This window comes from Pteronotus mesoamericanus, unplaced genomic scaffold (assembly GCF_021234165.1).
Source record: "Pteronotus mesoamericanus isolate MK-2021 breed Mesoamerican mustached bat unplaced genomic scaffold, CSHL_Meso_final contig_32, whole genome shotgun sequence".
Taxonomy (NCBI): domain Eukaryota; kingdom Metazoa; phylum Chordata; class Mammalia; order Chiroptera; family Mormoopidae; genus Pteronotus; species Pteronotus mesoamericanus.
Window position 1 is genome coordinate 8,699,751 of NW_026555134.1, and position 17,929 is coordinate 8,717,679.

The 17,929-nt window shown below is 36.9% G+C and overlaps 1 protein-coding gene across 3 annotated transcripts in view; it reads left to right on the top strand.

The window, feature by feature from the left end:
- Positions 1 to 296: 296 nt before the first annotated feature.
- The window catches only part of SPOCK3 (SPARC (osteonectin), cwcv and kazal like domains proteoglycan 3), a 298,992-nt gene continuing 281,359 nt past the window's right edge, over positions 297 to 17,929 (top strand). For 2 of the 3 annotated variants that reach the window (XM_054576074.1, XM_054576077.1), the window contains exons 1-2: positions 513 to 659; positions 942 to 1,130. In XM_054576074.1, coding sequence (XP_054432049.1) covers positions 942 to 1,130 — 189 coding nt within the window. In that variant the 5' untranslated portion in view covers positions 513 to 659. Of the gene's footprint in view, positions 408 to 512; positions 660 to 941; positions 1,131 to 17,929 lie in introns of those variants that run through there. The other variant, XM_054576076.1, reaches the window with a different exon arrangement.

A 17,929-nucleotide genomic window follows, 5' to 3' on the forward strand; every position in this document is an offset into this window, starting at 1 on the left:
GCTTGCATTCTGTAATAATCCAGAAGTTCACGCCAACATACTTTGAGATTTCTGAAATTCAGTACATCTCCCAAGACCCTACAGATGGCTTTGCCTTAGGTCGGAGATCAGCCCAAGAGGTTTACAGGACAAAGTCCAGTGATGCATAAAGTTTTCTCCAGATCTCGTTTCCCTCGTCTGACTTCGAAAATGTAGAGCCGAGTCAACTAAGAGAGGTACAGTATGATTTGCGTTAAAGAAATCCGGGAGCAGAGAGAATGATCAGGCTGTCTGGCGAACAGAACATCTCCCGGAGGGGAGAGGTTGCAAAGCTGGTAAGGATCCTTGGGCGACAAGCGAGCGCATCTTCTGCCTCCAGTCCAGCGGCGCATCCGGAGTTAACTGCAGCTCGGATCCAGAGAGAGAAGGTGGGATAGAAGGAGGTGGAAGAGGGGGTGGGGGGAACGAGCTGGGGGAGGGAGGGGGTGAACCAACCGGAGTAAGCCGGAGAGCAGCGCGCGGGGCGGGGAGGCGGAGATGCGGAGAGAGCGCCGGGCGCCGGGAGCTGACTGGACCGCTCCAGACGGCGGCGCGTGCGGCGGCTTCTGAAAGCAGCGAGTTGGCCGAGCCCGGCTGCATTTCCAGCAGGAGCTGCGAGCACAGTGCGGGCTCACAGCAAGGTGATGTGCCAGGAAGCATTCTTTCTCCCGCTCGGGCTGCCGCGGCGGGGGCTTCCTTCCTTTTACCCACCTCTCCTCCCCCGGGTCTGCAGGTCTGCGCGTGTGAGTGCCCGGGTTTGGGGGTAAAGCCTGAAGGGTGGGGGCACCCTGTCCCTGCCTATCTCCTCCTCCTTCTATCCCCATCGTCGCTGATGCGCGTTTTCCAGGGTCTCTCCGGTCTCCGTACCCCTTGTTTGACACTGTACCCCCCACCCTTCCCCCCGGTTGTGTCTCCTTCCCCAGATGCTCAAGGTGCCAGCCGTATTGTGTGTGTGTGCAGCCGCTTGGTGCAGTCAGGCTCTCGCAGCTGCCGCGGCAGTGGCAGCGGCCGGGGGGCGGTCGGACAGCGGTAATTTTCTGGATGATAAACAATGGCTCACCACGATCTCTCAGTATGACAAGGAAGTCGGACAGTGGAACAAATTCCGAGACGTAAGTGCTGCGCATCCCCATTCCCGGGCACACGGGAGCGCTGCTCCGAGGTGGGGGCCGCGGCGGCCGGGGGCGGGTGGGCAGTGGGCTCGGCTTTCCCCGCCGAGGGCTTGACGGAGCCGTGGCGGCGCTGGGCGGCTGGGGAAGTTGGCAGCTCCGGGGCCCCCTCCCTGCTGGCGAGAGGGGAAGGGCTCGCGAGCGCGCAGCACCGGAGTTCAGGTCTCTCCAGGTTCCCACTGTACCGCTCCCTGTCCCCTCTGGCCCCCAAAGGTTTGCAAAGTGCTGGCTCGCCCTTCTCAACTTTTGAATCGTGTCTCTGGCACTGATAAACACAGTAGATGTGCTTTTGCGATGTATTGCTACAAAAGTAACTAGGATCGATCCCTTTACTAATGGTCCATTAAGGAATCGGAGGGAGGACGTAGGAAGATGTAAGATTTATAAATGACCGTTCTGCCAGGGTGGGGAGTTGTTTGGCGGCACCAGTCGGCAGAAGTTGAATTGCTCTTGATTACATAAAATTGCTGATCAGATGGGTGCTTCAGCATTAACTTTAAAACAGAACCTGTTTTATAGTGCGTTCAGTTACGTTTTATTCCCAAATGAATCCGTGCTGTAAAATCTGCGGGGTGAGGGGATGCCGCGGAAGGGAAGCCCGCAGGTGGTAGCATTGAAAGGGTTAATCCGTAGACTGCCCCGGGAAGTTTCCTAAGGGCTTATTAAGAAGGAGCCGGATTTGCAGAGTGGACGCTTGTTTGCCTTGGAGCCACGGGCCCTGCTATGCAGGTCATTTTTTCCCACCTGATCAGAATGAAGCAGCGTTCCGAGCGCGTCCTGCATCACGAGCGCGGTTCACCTCCGCGCTTCCAACCCGGCGGTCCCGGGAGGAGGTGGATTTCAGCCCCGCCCCCGCCCCCTTCAGACCGGGGAGGCCCGGCGGGGAGCTGAGTGACTCGCAGACGCACCGCCGACCCTTACTGTGCCATTTGGGGGAATTTCTCGTGGAGTCTCTCTGCAGTACGCTCCCTGCAGATGTGTTAACTTCTTACATCAGTTCACACTGTCACGATTTGGGAAAATAAACGGAAGCGTAGATTAGTTTTCCTCCTGGCTCCTCAACCCCTTCTCGCAACACCCCTCACATGAAATAACTGACAAACCAAGGCTAACATGTACTTGATTCTGGCGCAGGGATTCCTGAAGAAACGCTGTTTTACTTTAATAGTAGATGTAGGTCATTGATACTAGGCATTGCACAAGGATGAAGATAACGCTAATGATAAATAATACTTAATGGAGGGCTTTGCTTACATGCTTTATGAGTAAGGCTTAAATATTTTATTGCCAAATGAATGCTCTTCTAAAAGCAAACCACACACGTTTGTTTTATTTCAGTTTATACTAATATTGAATAAAAATAAAGAGTCAAGCAAGCAAATGAGATTATTTCTAAACCTGAGGAAGAATTTCTCTTTATCATGTCCTCACCTGGAGAAATAGTGAACATTCTGTCAGTATTTGAAGAGTGCTTCACATTATGGCATTTCAGTTTTTAATGGCTGTGTTAAAATGTTTTAAAAATGAATTTTAGATTTTGATCTCAAAATTATATTTTAAATCTGAAATATCTTAGTACTCCGACTATTTAAATTATTGAATTATTCAAAGCAACCGGTCTATACTTGGGAAGTTTGTAAACGTGTTTGATTTCAACTACTGAGGCAAGCTGAGTTGCCTGAAAGAATGAAATATGATAGGATTCATTCAGCCAACTTATATGAACACAGAATGGAGTATTTATTGCTATGGGTGGGGGGAAATAATAATAAATTTCATGTTACATTTAAGAGAAGGATCTACTGAAATATTTTTAGCAAGTATCTTTTTTGTTTCACACGCAGTACATGGAAATATATCCATGGTTTATTTTAGTATGATAACTACATTTTTGTGCGGACGACTCCCACAGGGCATGGGGAAGACAAGTGCTATCTCTTTTCACCATTTAACTACCTGTTGTTTATTAACATGATAAAATATGTGCTGACAGTGTGACTTCTCAAGTCAGCGTGCATAATATGCCATCCTTATTTAGACCGTCCACCCCAATGCTAATTTACTATTTTCCCCTCTTTGGGAATCATTAGCTTAATATTTCTATGTCTTTCAGGATGTTGCTTATTTTTTTAGTTCATTTTCAGCTGGAAGTCCATGATTATGAGGCATTGCTTGAAATAAAAATGTGCTGCATGAATGTACCTTTAAATGTTCTGCAACAGCATTGATATCTTAAGTAGGAGATTTGCATATTCAGTGTATAGAAAGGCACAGAAACAAGGAACTTTGAACCCCTTTTAGAAATAATGTAACTGATGTACTTCTACGTAGTGCTTTTTTCCCCATAAAATATAATTAATTTAAATTAGAAAAAAAACCTTGGATACTTCAGCATAATTAATACTAGAATTAATCCTTACCTTCATGTGGCTGTTTTACACAGCTGACATTATTGTTCAAGTAAGTTCTTGATGAAAGTTTGAAGTATATCTTTCTTCGAATTATATTTGAAACTGTTATGAATAATATTTAATTGTACAATTCATCAACGTATTTAATTTAATGAGTTAAATGAATGTTGTCTATATATATTACACATGATATAAATATATAAGCACATCATATATAATAGTGTTTCAGAGAAAGAGCATAGACAGAAAGTGTTATTGGAGAGTAGATGATCATAGGAAGCACTGTCATTGATGACTCATTTTCTCAATTTCCTCAACATGAAACACAGGGAAATAATAAAACCATAGGCCAGCTAACAATGAATGTGTATTAATATAGTAGAAACTTCCAAATCATTTTGACCACTTTATACCGGCAGTGCTCTTTGAATAAAGTTTTGTTGTCCCTTAAAGTATATAAAATGTGATGATATAGACAGAGAACTTTTATGCTTCTGAAATCATCAACATATTTGGTTATTTGTGTAAAAATGCCTGTAGAGATTTTAATTCCTGTGTTAGGAAAAATAAAACTTTAACTTAAAGATATGGAGATGTCAGTACATTTAAAAATAAGTATAGTAACTAGAAACATGCTCTATTCAGGGATAATTGTGTGGTTTTAAAATAAAGGAACAAAAAACCTGGCGCTCATTTTGAACGTTATTTTAAGAAATGGTTACCATTTGTGTTGCAGAACTCACCATCAATTTCAGTTTACATTTATCCCCAAGGGGTTTTTTAATACTCTTTAGATGTATTGAAAGCAATAGTCAAGCCTTACAAGTTACCTTTAAATATTCAATCTTAATACAAGTTAAAGGACATGGAAAATGTGAAAATGTAAAATAAAGTGTCCCAAAGGCACTCAAATTATAAATTGACTTCTTTTTAAATCGCCTGATTTGGATATACTGGAGAGTAAGTAAACTCTTCTTTTTTAGTTCCCCTTTTTATCTCAGTTGAGGTTCTAGAGTGCACAGATTATTTGAGAGATAGTGGCTGATGGGAAGGGATATTTCCTAGCACTTAGTGGCTGCAGAGAAATAAGGCCCCCCGAGAATCTATCAACTTTTACTGCTGTTAGTAAGTAAATAAAACAATTGGTTTCTATGTCTACTCCAAGGAAAGTAACTCTATTGCTTTAAAAGGCATTAAAGTTCAAACAGTGAGAATCTTTTAATACTTCCCTTAGATGTATGATGCACCCTGGTTGTGTTACCTGAGTATCTGGCTTATCCTTAACACTGAGGGCTCCTCCTTAATGGTACCACTTTTTAATTAAAAGAATTTAATCGAGACATTATTAACAAATAAAATTGTATATATTTAAGGGATACATTGTGATTATTTCACTATATAGATATATATTTTTCATTATATCTATAGTGAAATGATTACCTTTGTAGTCCATTAATAGTAGGCAAGAATGTTTTACTACTTGACTTTTTAACAATATGTACCAAAAATAAAATTAAAGAATTAATAGTAATCTTTATTCAGGAATAGTTTCTCAATAATGGATAACCAATTCTTACAAGAAACACATTTTTTTTTAGTGTTTCTCACTATGAAACTATGTTTAACTGTGGTAACCATAACCTATATTTTACCACGGTTGGGAACATGGACTCTCCACGAGAATTCTCCACAGTTAATTTGTTACATTCTCAGGAGTGTTTATCTCTCTTTCTTTTGATCCCTTTTTTTGACTGTGGGCCACAGTGTGTTTAATAATTCATAAAAGCCTTTGTATATAATGTGCATATTTGCAGATCAGAGCTAGTAGAGACTATAGCATGCAAAGTTTTTGATGTTAGACTATTTATATTGTTTAAATCATTCTGGGAGAGAGACAATTGATTTCTTGAAAGAAGCATTAGGCAATCTTTGAAGATTTTGGGGCCAATGAGTTAGTGTACAGACAAAGACATTAGCCTCATGCAGCATCCTGACCTCTATCCTTGTTATTGGGTCTTTGTTAAGCAATGGCTTCTTACAACCTCCACATCCCTATTTCTTAAGTCCCCTTTGCCCTACTCTAGTACCATACTCATCAGTCAGGATTTAAGACTTTTTTTCAAGTCAGATGTCACATGAGAATGGCAGGTCAGAGAATGCCCACTGATCTGCTGGATTCTGGAGAGGGACTCTCAGGGAGAGCTGGTATCACATCATCAGACCCCAACAGGACGTCTGAATTGAGTATCAAATTTAGTCAATTTGGCATGGTTCATTCTAACAGAAATTATAGGGAAGTATGCAATACTTTTAACTCTTGAGCTTTCATAACTTTTATAGAATTATTAGGAAAGTATAATTAAGTGGTTAAGAAAAAATTTATTCTGTGTATGTGCATGTGTATGTATGTAATATAGGTTTATAGTGTGTATATATATATATATATATATAGGTCTGCATAAGTGTACATGTATTGTGTATATATACTCTATATATGTGTCTTCAAGTAGGTCACATGTAATAGTTAGAAAATCAACATGATTATATATTGCACTATAGATATTTATATGCTAAATAGAAAGCAGACACTCCTCCTAAAGTGCTGCTAAGACATGTGTTAGGTTTGTTTTTCTTCTCTGATGAAGTTTTAGTTTCTCAAAAATTCAGAACAATCTCATTTGCTGTTATGTATGTGGTCATTGTGTGCCTTCCCGGTTCTTATGGGAAGTCAGCTTGTTTGAGATGATATGCTAAAACTTTTTAGTTAGATATACAAAAGGAACATCATGTGCTGCTATTAAAGCATTCATTTTCCTACTCTTACAATAAGACTACAGTAAGACTGCTTTTAGATCTCATGACTCTGACTCAGAGTGACATTTTATGTTGTTATACAACTTTAGTTTTCAGGATGTGGGCCAGAATTATTTTATTTATGTATTTTAAAAGACTAATATGTGAATTGTCTACACATACCATCCCACTCCTATGAGCACCTAGAGTATTTACATGCATTTTTCCATTTATGAAAATCCTTTCATTTTTTTCCTATACCTCTTAGTTTTCAGATTTGGCCACCCAATTAGACTGTGAACTCTCTACAGCTATAGATTGCAGCCTCTCTTACCTCTCAAATCCCTACAGTTCCCTTAGCATTTGCACAAAGACAGGTCAGCGTTAGCATTAGAAAAATATTTACTGAAGGCTGTTAGAAATGTATTGCATTTTATTAACCATTTTATTTCTACTTTTGACCACTTCCAGCCCAGATTTTTAATTTGAATGAAAATTTAATTTTTATAAAATACAAGGTTTTCAAGTACTAAACTGCCTTAGTCTATGAATTAGTTCCCAGTGGACCAAAATGGACATGATATGTCGAAATTGTTATGTTCAGTTTTAGAGTGAGTGGTTTAAGTACGTGATAATTCTATGTATCTTGGTGTGCCCTCTACCTTTTCCCATTGCTTCTCTTTGACCACATAATTTTGTTGATCTAAAGTCTTTAAATGTTTTTTTTTACTGCCTACTGAGTAATATCAGAGACCAGTATCTTCCCTTTCTTTTCCAACTACTGCACTTTAATGAAAGATTATGTGGCTGAATCCAGATATTTCACAGGCAGTCCACATTTCTTTCTTTCCCTTCTGCCTCACTTACAGTTGCCAATGTATCAGTTAGAGAAAGATTAAGTTCCTGCAAAAAAGGAGCCTCTGGATCCAAGTGCCTGAATTAAGAAAATTTATTTCCCAACCATGTCATCAGGAAGTGAGCTGTCCAGGCCTGGACTTTCAGGGTTATTCTCTCAGGGTTTTCCATAAATTGACATTTCTTACCCAGCACGAAGGGTTTAAGAGAAAGCCTAGGACATGCGGCTTGTCCTAGAAGTGACCTGAGTTGTTGCCCATAGCTTCTGTGTATATTCCTAAGGCCTGAACTTGGTGGCATGGCTGTAGCTAGCTATGACGGGGATGGGCCAATGCCATCTCTAAAGGGAAAGGATTGATACTGAAAGAAGGTAAATCCGGTCTGGGAGGAGAATATTAGCAACTGCTGTATCTGTGTCAACATCTAAATACCTCTTGATAATATTCTCTTTGCCCACTAACAGGGATTTTTATCATTTCCTGTTCATTGTTTACCTTGCCTTCGATCTCTTTTTCTCCCTAATTTCCTATCATCCCTCTATGCTCTTTACAGGGGAGAACTGGAGCACCTGGTACCTAAGGTTGTGGTAGTAGGAGCTTGGGGGCAAGTAGTAGTATGGTCATGTCTACAAGGAGATGTTGCAGCGCAGGGCCGAAGGAAAGCATCCTCATAAGGTATTAAGGACAGCCTGCATCGGGTGACGAGTCCTATTTTCTAGTGAAATCATTTAGCCTTACGTTTTTTAGTATCTTTGGTCATAGGTCCAGAATGCTCTTGTGTGAGGTAGATAATGGTGATAGTGGGGAGGAATTAGAATTTAGTTGTCATTCCCCTTAGTTCAAGGACAGAATACCCACTAGAGCCAAGGTTGAATTTCCTCTGATGTAGATAAAAGGCAAAACCATTAATGCAAAGTAGTTTGCCCTGGAATAATTCTAGAAATGATGCCATTTCTGGATTCATGCAGCTCTTAGTCCTGAAAGCAAAGAAAACAATGTTTGTTTATTTTTTTTAGAATTATTAGTAGAGTAGGTCCATAAATAATGCCTTTTCATTTAACATCATGTTGGTGTAACATTAATGAGAAAAAAAATCCATTTTTGGTCTGGAACCATAGTGTGTATGGAGTTCGCACATTCTCCCTATGTCTGTGTGAGTTTTCTCCAGGTACTCTTGTTTTCTCCCATATCCCAAAGATATGCACATTAGGTGATGGATATGTGTAAATGGTCCCAGTCTGTGCAAGTGTGGGATGCACAGGTGCGTCCTGCAATGGAAGGGCATCTGTTCAGGCTGAGGCCCTGCCGTGTGCCCTGAGCTACTGGAAGAGGCTCCAGCTACCTGTGATCCCAAACTGGAATCAGTTGGTTGGAAAATAATGATCTGATTTGTTTTTATTAACTTTTCATAAGTGTGGGTATAGCTCAATTTTATTTTAGTGTTCAATATGTAAGTCTAGTTTGGGGGCTTTTTTTCTCTTTTTAAAAAACATTTTAAATTAAAATTTTTCTCAATTCTAGTTTACATTCAATATTGTTTTGTATTAGTTTCAGGTGTACTGCATAGTGGTTAGGGAGTCATATATTTTACAGAATGTTTTCTTTGGCATTTCCATTACCCAACTGGCACCACACATAGTTATTACAATATTATTGACTATATTTCCTGTGTTACAGAATAGTTTTGTGTTTTTATTTGAAATTTTGGTGATTTTTTTTTTGTGACCAGAAATATGCCATAGGAATTTAACTCCTGTTTCTGTCAATTAGCCTATGGTAAAATTTGTTTATATGTTTATAACATTTAACTTAAAGTTTCAGAGAACCTATGGACAAGGTTAAGTGAGAACTTACTGCCAGATTTGCCAGATGTGCCATAGAAGCTTTATGCTTTCACATTTGTCTCTTGACATTGGAGACAGCTGGCACCTAGGATGATTAAGCTCCTTGCCTGGACCACAAGCAAGATGGAGAATTGCACTATTTGTCCATCAGATTTTTTTCTTTGTTTAAGATTTTATTTATTTTTAGAGAGAGGGGAAGGGAGGAAGATAGAGAAGGAGAGGAACATCAATGTGTGAGAGAAACATTAGTCAGTTGCCTCTCACATGTCCCCAACCAGGGACCTGGCCCACAACCCAGACATGTGCCCTGAATGGGAATCAAACCAGTGACCTAGTTTGTAGGACTATGCCAAATTAACAGAACCACATGGCCGATGGCAAAGTTTGTTTTTGTTTTTGTTTTTCTTTGGTTGTTTATAAGATTTTTGACTCCTGCCTTGCAAAATGAAAACTTCAGTATTTTTATCCTTTTTAATATATGTATTTAAGGCACAATTATTTTATAAGTAATGATCATAAAATCTCTGCTTAATATTTTATTCACACTTAATTTAGAATATCTTATAACTAAGTGAATAATAGTCATAATGCTAGAGTGTACAAATATACAAGGCAGAAAGGTAGGTAAAAGTCTTTATAAAACCATTTCATCATTGCGGGCATGTACAGGGTGAGGCAAAAAGGCTGACAGTTGTGAGTACGTGAAACTCAGAGTTTATTCATTTCCCTCCCCCAAGCTTATGGCAACCGGCATTTTACTTTTTGTTTCAACTAATTTGGCTACTTTAGGTATCTCATATATGAATAGTATTTGACTTTTTGTGAATATCTTATTTTCACTGAGCATAATGCCTTCCAGATTCCTCCATGTTGTTGCAAAGGGCAGGATTTCCTTCTTTTTTAAGGCTGAATAATATTCCATCGTGTGTATACACCACATTTTTTGATCCATTGTTGACACTTGGATTGCCTATATCTCTTGACTATTGTAAAAGAGGTTACTGGGAACATGGGTGTGTAAATATCTCTTCAAGATTTCCTTTTGATTCTTTAGTTGTAGTATATAAGATAGGTTAGAATAGATCTAGTTTTTAAATCATTTTGTTGTCTACTTAATGTTTTGAAGACTTTTCCATTTAAATTACATAGAAGTTATTAAGTAGGAACTATTTCATTGAATGTGGGTTTTTTGTTTTGTTTTGTTTTTAGAGTTTCATAGCAAGAGTAAAATTAATTAGCTGCCAGACTGAGGAAAGTATGTGTAAATTAAAATTCGGTGATTTCTCTATTTTGTACTTACTGAAGTTAAGTAACACTGAACTTATTTGAAGCTAAATATTATGGAACATATTTAATATGAAATAAGTGATTACATGAAATATTCTTTGGTAAAAAATTAAAATAAACTCATGTGGTCAATTTTGGAATATGTCAACTGTTCCAGTTAATTCTACTGTTTTCTATTCTTTGCATAAAGAAGAGCCCACTATTTAACAGGAATGAAAGAAGGAGAGGGACCAACAATGAAGCAATGTGATTGTTTCTATAAATCTATAAAACATTATAGTGCATTAGCTTCTTGAATTTGCCCTTTACTTATTTATCCTATGCTTACTAGATATAGTTCCTAAAAATATTAATTTTTTAGCCTCTTAATCACAGCTCACTTCACTTTTCAACCCCCAGCCTACTTTGTGACTTTCAAATATTTACATAGGATACTCTAGGCAGGATACTCTGAAATATGAGCTTGCTAATTGCCTTGGCACATGGTATTAGCATCTGCTGAAGAACTAGTTTTAGAATATCAGGAGAATATTTATAGGCTTTTCATGGCATACAGTATAGGATGAAATACTAGGAAACCTCCTAGCCTTCCAGTGAGACTGTCTAAGGTGCCCTTGGCAACATCTGAGATTCTCCTCAAATGTCCCTGAGGCAATCACATTCATGTAAAATGAACATTCCCTGAGGCAAAACTTTTCTACAACACTGTATCAACAAGCATTAGCCTAGTATTACCTGAGAAATTTTTCTATGATAAGAAATATAATTTTTTGAGCTGAGATGCCATGCACCTTATTGTTTTAAAGAACTGTTGTGCTTGCTGAAACTAAACTGAATGAGCTGGTAACTGAGGAGGTGCTAGTTAGGAAGCTGTGAAATTAGAAAGTAACCCTAGTCAAAGTTATGTTTTTATGTAGGTCAACACAGTTGCCACATTATCCCCAGAATTTCATGTTGATTAAACTTGCTAACTTTGCTTGCTAATGTTATTGTCATTTAAAATAATTTTAGACTCCAAGTTTTCTGTTATTATTATTATTTTTATTTTCTACATGTTTTGCTAAGAAAAAAAAATAAAAGCATAGGGCATTGCCAGTGGGGAATGACATGTGTAATTTACATAGCAAATTTGTGGTAAAGATTGAGAAGACATCCCACATCATCTTTGAGAGAATAAGTCTTTGAAAAAAATTTTATTTTGAATGTATGCCATGCATCAGGTTTTGAATATCATTGAGAACCACAGCAGTTTATAGGTCAGTGAGTGAGATCCAGAAATCTAATTTCAGACCTGCTTTGTTTGGTCTGAGTAGCTGAAAGCCACCGGGCCTTTATTGCCAGAAGTGCTGTGTTTATTCTCAGAACGAATGCCCCTTTATTTACATGTGCTGTGTGGATTTGGGAGAGTGCTAGAGGAAGCTTGTCGTCCATCTCAAAGGTGACAAGTGTATCTCTGGTGTTCCTCATGCATGGTTACTACCTCTGGTACCATGATCAGAAGTTAAGTAAAACATCAAATGTAAGGCTGAGATAATGTCTGTTGGTATCTGGGACAGTTATTTTGCTGGTCACGCACCATCATTTTTTAGTTAAAAAACAATTCACTGATTTGTAACCAGTCTACCTATGTGTCCCTGATGGCTTTCAAGTTTTATTACTCCATAGCCTGTCACTTTGGACTCCAAAAATAAATTCTTTCTGAGCAATAAACCTTATAAATAGTAAGTAGTCTTATATGTAATTAAAACATGTTTGTGTGATTAAATAATTTAATTTTCACTATTTTTGTTGTTGGATTAGACTGTGATGTTTCCAATTATATTTGTGGTTAAACATTATTTTTTGTAGGTTTAACATTGTTTTTACTTTAATGAAACTCTACATTTAAATAGCTGCTTCCTAGATGGTATGATAAAAATTCCACAATTTAATTTTTACAGAGATACAGCAGTATTGGTAGTACATATAACTATTTCATTGTGAGTACATCTAATATTGATCTTTAAAATGGACATAAATGATATGTTTATTACTATGTTTCTTCCTTAAATAAATATTGGCTAAATTACATAGAAACCAAATTATGCTGTGTAAAAATATATGATAGCCTTGGCTGGTGTGGCTCAATGGGTTGAATGTCATCCTGCAAACCAAAGCATCTCTGGTTGAACTCCTGGTCAAGGCACTTGCCTGGGCTGCGGGCCAGGTGCTGGTTGGGGGTATGTAAGAGTCAACCCATTGATGTTTCTCTCACTCATCGATATTTCTCGCCCTCTCTATCTCCCTCTCTTCCCTTCTCTCTAAATACAAATGAATAAAATCTTTAATAGAATGTAATAGAATTGTGTATTTATTTTCCAACTTTTTGTAACATTTTAATATGATTTTTAACTGAAATGATTTTGTAAATAAAATTGACCAAAGTTAAGGGGATTTAAATTATTTTAAACAAACTTTTGTTTTCTTATTTTTAAATTCAAATTTATTAACAAAAGGCAAATAAATAAAACCATAAATTTTATCTCTTATAGCTTCACAAGTAGAATTATTTTTAAAAAACATTGGAGGAATAAGACAATTTCTCTATGTGTATTTAGTTTGGCATAGAAGTTTATTTCTGTGCTCTTTATATTTATTTTAGGATTTCTCTGTAATAATGTCATGTAATTATGAGTATTTACTTCTGCAGCTTAATTAATAAAATCTTTCTACATTTATTAAACTGATGTTATTCCAAAGCTAATCATCCTCTAGACCAAAAAATTCTTACTCATTTTGGAATAAAGAAATTTAGAATTTGAAGACAGCTCTGATGAGTTTTCCCAGAAATGTTCAGATACATGCAAATTTGCATACAATATATAGGGAATTCATAACTCTCTGCTGGGATTATTTACAACATTGTTATAAACGAGTTGTGCATTGTAGTCATTTCTACAGAATTTATGACAGTCTTTAACTTAAAACTGTGCAAAGATTTTTTTACTGTTCTTGTGACTATAGAAAATGTCTTATTGACAGTATCTTGGACTCCTGTCTTCCTCCCAACTGTTGTAGGTCAAATCACTTGCAAGCCCTACCAAAGTCTTCCCAGCCGCACTTCTCAAACCCACAAATATTCACTCTTCCTTGGCTCAGATTGTCATTATTTCTTACTTTGGTCTTGCAGATGGCCTTCATGTTTTCAGGCTTTTCCTTGCCTACAGCATCTAATGCTTTCTTTAAAAATGAATTTCCTCTCAATTATAGCTCTGATCTTTTTGTTCCTCTGTTCAAAAACTTCCATTTATCTTTTCATTTATTAAAGAATAGAACTGCATTTCACTGCAACTGTAAATTGTTCTCCAAAAATTTGTATGATTATCCTCCTGGAGCTAAGCTGTGGAACCTCCACAAAATGGATCAGTTCAAATACATGTTATCGTCATCTTATAGAAAGATTATGTGATTCCAAAGTCTGTTAAGAGTTCATGTATGCTGTTTGAATATTATGAAATATACTTTGGGGAAGATTGTTCATCAGAAGGAGTCTGAGATGAGAGAGAAAAATAATTCACCTAAGGCAAGTCCTTTTAAAGGTTGGTCTAATGTTCTTCTATAATATGTGGACGAAAAAAAACTCTGGCTCTGATTTGATGCTCACCCAGCAAACTTCTGATTTTAATGTAGCTCAGCCTCAAGGAGAGAATGTACAGTCATGCTGACACAAGTTTTCCGCCAACAAAACCAGGTTTCTGAGGCTTTGGGATGGAAGGCCAGATCCTGGATGGTGGTAAATTCATCAAGGTAATGTCACAGTGTGAGTCCTTTGGTAGGCATCCAGGATTTTCCTGGTGACAAACAGGTCTCACTAGGAGCTTCATATTTAAATGTCAGCACCAAATAAAACCAAGTTTCCTTTTCCCAAGTCCAAAATGCCTGTACTACCTGACTCTAAACCATACTTTCTTATCCTTATTTTCTCTTTCCTATACACTTCACACCAGTCAAATTGAGTTATCATCTGTCTTCCTGTTACACTTTCTGCCTTCTCTTTTTATTTGCTGTTCATCTGGAGTGACAATTTGCCCTATTATTTATCTCTTTTTTAATTCTCATTTTTCATGGTCATTTAATATTATTTTTGCTAGTCCCTTCCATAATCTTCACAGTCAGATGCAGCCTTTCCCTTTTCTGAAGCCCCACAGCACTTGGTGAGAGGCAGCGCTGGCCGTGGAAGGCGCCAAGCTTCCTGAGAGCTCTGCGGTGCGCGCTCTGGGAGGGCAGAAGGGACATTCGTAAAGGAAGTCAGTATAGGGATGAAGCTGTAGCCAATCTCTACAGATGAAGCACAGGAGTTGATAGTTAACATAGGTGTCAAAACCCAAGTTAATACTAATAGCAGATAACACAACATTTTATATTTTTCCTAAATGTTTTATTGAGCATGTCATTCATGGAACCTGTGTTCATTCCCATATTTAGACGGTCTTTTAAAAAATTTTTATTTTTCAATTACAATTGACAGTTATTGTATATTAGTTTTTGGTATACAACATAGTGGTTAGATGGTGTTTCTTAAATGTCTGATTTCTGCATTTAAGCTCTCATATATTTTATAAGAACATTGTTGTTTTTTAATATCATGTTGAACTACAGTGAAAAAAAAAAGAATATTAGCAAGGGCTTGCTATGGCATATGTGACATTTTTCCTCTTCCAAGCAGCTAACTCCTGATCTATAATTACTATGAAAATGTCAACAGTAGGCTTCTGGATTTTTGCCGTAAGTCCTCAAGCAATGAACTACCCTAAGGCAAACTTCCAAAGCTAGGTAAAGGATTTTCCCTGCCCTTTTTTTTTTTTCATTGAAACCTAAACTTTCTAAAAATTAGAGTCCTAAGGAAGAAGAAACATTGACAAACTGCCATTAAGATGATTAATTCATTCACTTGTATGTAAAATTATAGAAAAGGGTAATGTATGGAGTTTATTTTCTTGTAAGAGTATCTGTTAAAAGGAAACTTGTTAATCTGATTTTATAATAAAAATACTATATTAGGAACAATTATTTGGGAAGCACCTATTGAAAAGACACTGATATCCTGAGGTATATTACGCAGCCTGAAGTTTTATCTTGTGAATTAAAATACTAGAATTTTTTATCTCAAATGAAATTGAAATTGTAATTTCTCACATAAATTTATATTTATTTTTTAACTTGTAATCTTATATTATTATGCATTCAATTTAAGGAAGTCTAAAATACTAATGAAACAGTGGATTTGTAATCTGTATCATAGATTAAAGTTATTTATGAAAGATGACACCTGCTGTTTGTGGTTGTTTTATCTTTTAAACTGCCTGAAAATATTAGTAACAACAAGTACAAGTCCAGAGCCAAGAATCAGAACCACTCTCTATTGAGTCGTTTGCATAACTCTGTTATTGTTTTCTATTTTCTTAAAACAGTTTTTAAATTTACATCTTAGAAGATATCTTCAACCAAGTATCTTGGAGGCAGTATCTACTCCCATAAAATCTTAAGCAGAAATGAGGCATTTGAGGACCTAGTTTGAAATCAAATCATGTGCTCCAATTGCTGGACTATTACCATAGCATTTTGTAGTATAGTAGTATAAGATTAAAATATTTTGTCATTACAATAAAAATTCAAAGTGTTTGAATCCTGCAATCTGTGGCAGTGGAATATGTCAGTGATTCTCAGCTGGGCCTCAAGAAATTTTAAAACATGTAATACCTGACTACTTAGGCAGGGGCACTGACCTCTTTTCCTTTTGTCAAATTAAAAAAAAAAGCCCCCTGCTGAAACAGCTGCTGTTTTGGTGTGGATGAATCAAAATAATACCTATTCTTTTGTTACATCAGCCAAAAATATAAGATATTTTTTGGTGTGCCGCCGAATTTTGGTAATTAGTTTACATGTGCCCTGAGATGAAAAAGCTTGAAAATCACTGCAATAGATGTACGTATTCATGTAATGAAGTGTAATCTTGAAGTTCACAATTTTTTTATGGTGACTGCTTATTAGCATCACCGTGTGGTATTTTATATTTAGTATTCTTTTGTAAAATTTTTAAAGATTCAAGAATTAAATGCTAATTTCTTAGGATTTTAGGATCCAAAGGTCTACAATACAAGATAGTTAAATTTAGTTTTGTTAAAACCATGATGTTTTGATTTATACCTGTGTTGGTTCATGACCTAGGGAGCTCCTCCTGAGGTGATATTCAAAATTGTTCCCCGTACTCAGAGGGCAAGGAGAGACTACAGAAAGAAGCAGACCACTCCAGCTTGGTAGGTAGTAGGTTTAATAAGGAAGGGAACTTTCATACAAAGCTTGTCTTCGGCATCAGCAAGATGAGTGGATTTCTGCACCTCCCCACCAGCATCTTGAAAATTTATATAGAGACTGTAATGGGGTTCAGTCATGTACATAGTACAGATATTCTCAACAGTGCATTACTCTCAAGGCCTTGAAATGGCTCCTAGTGTGGGAATGTGGGCAGAAATTACATTCCAAGAAGAGGGGAGGGGTGGGGAGCCTCAGGCTGCCTGGCTAGCCCCCTCAGGTCTGTTGGCTGTCTGCCCTCTCCAGGACCTCCTCTACAAATTGACATTGAAATGCATCATGAGGGAAAGGAGACTTTCATTTTATTCATTATCTTTAAGTGCATAGTTCTGGTAATAGTGTTTGTGTTTTAAATTAGAACTCCAATTTCTTGTTTAACATTAAACAACAGCTGATACTAGTGAAAAAAAATTGTGATAAAATTAAAATATTTTTGCTAAATATTTAAGTTTTATAAATTTGGAGAGCTCCTTTTGCAATATTACTTGGAACATTTTTTTTGAGGTTATCACTGATTGTGTTAAATGACATGAAGAAAATACTTAGAATATCTTCATATAAACAGCAGAAAAGATTTAAAAATGATCCTAACTTTTGAGTACATTATTTTATTCCTATAATGGCAATATCTATACATAGTTATTTCAAGTTCTATTTATGAAATTTTGTTACATAAAAATAATCAAATTTTCAGCAAAGAGGAAGCAAATTTAAAAGTTTGTGGTCTAAGTACTGTTTGGAAAAAAAATTAGTCATAAAAGAAGATAGATTTGGGTTTCATTTTATAAGTATCAGACATGATGGTAAAATAATAGAAAAGTGAACATATTCTTAGATATGATTTTTTTCCTATATGAAAATACTCAATGACTTCTCCTTTTCCATATACTTTTTAAACATTAATTAAAATGATGATAAATAAGGCTAAATGATGACAAGTAGGTGTTTATTGTTACGATTGTTATACTGTTAATTGATGAAACCATTGCATTAGTGGTAAGAACAGAGATAAATGCATTGGCTGTTTATTTTCCATTAGTTATTTTGGAATTGTGCAGGTGGTCCTGCCTTTCCTTTCCTGCCCCTTTTTTGTGATTTTATGTGATACAGAATGATATCTGCCTTTGCACAAACAAAATAAAAAATTAACACATATAAACAGTTCATGTTATGCCAATAGTAAAAATTAAAAATAAATCATT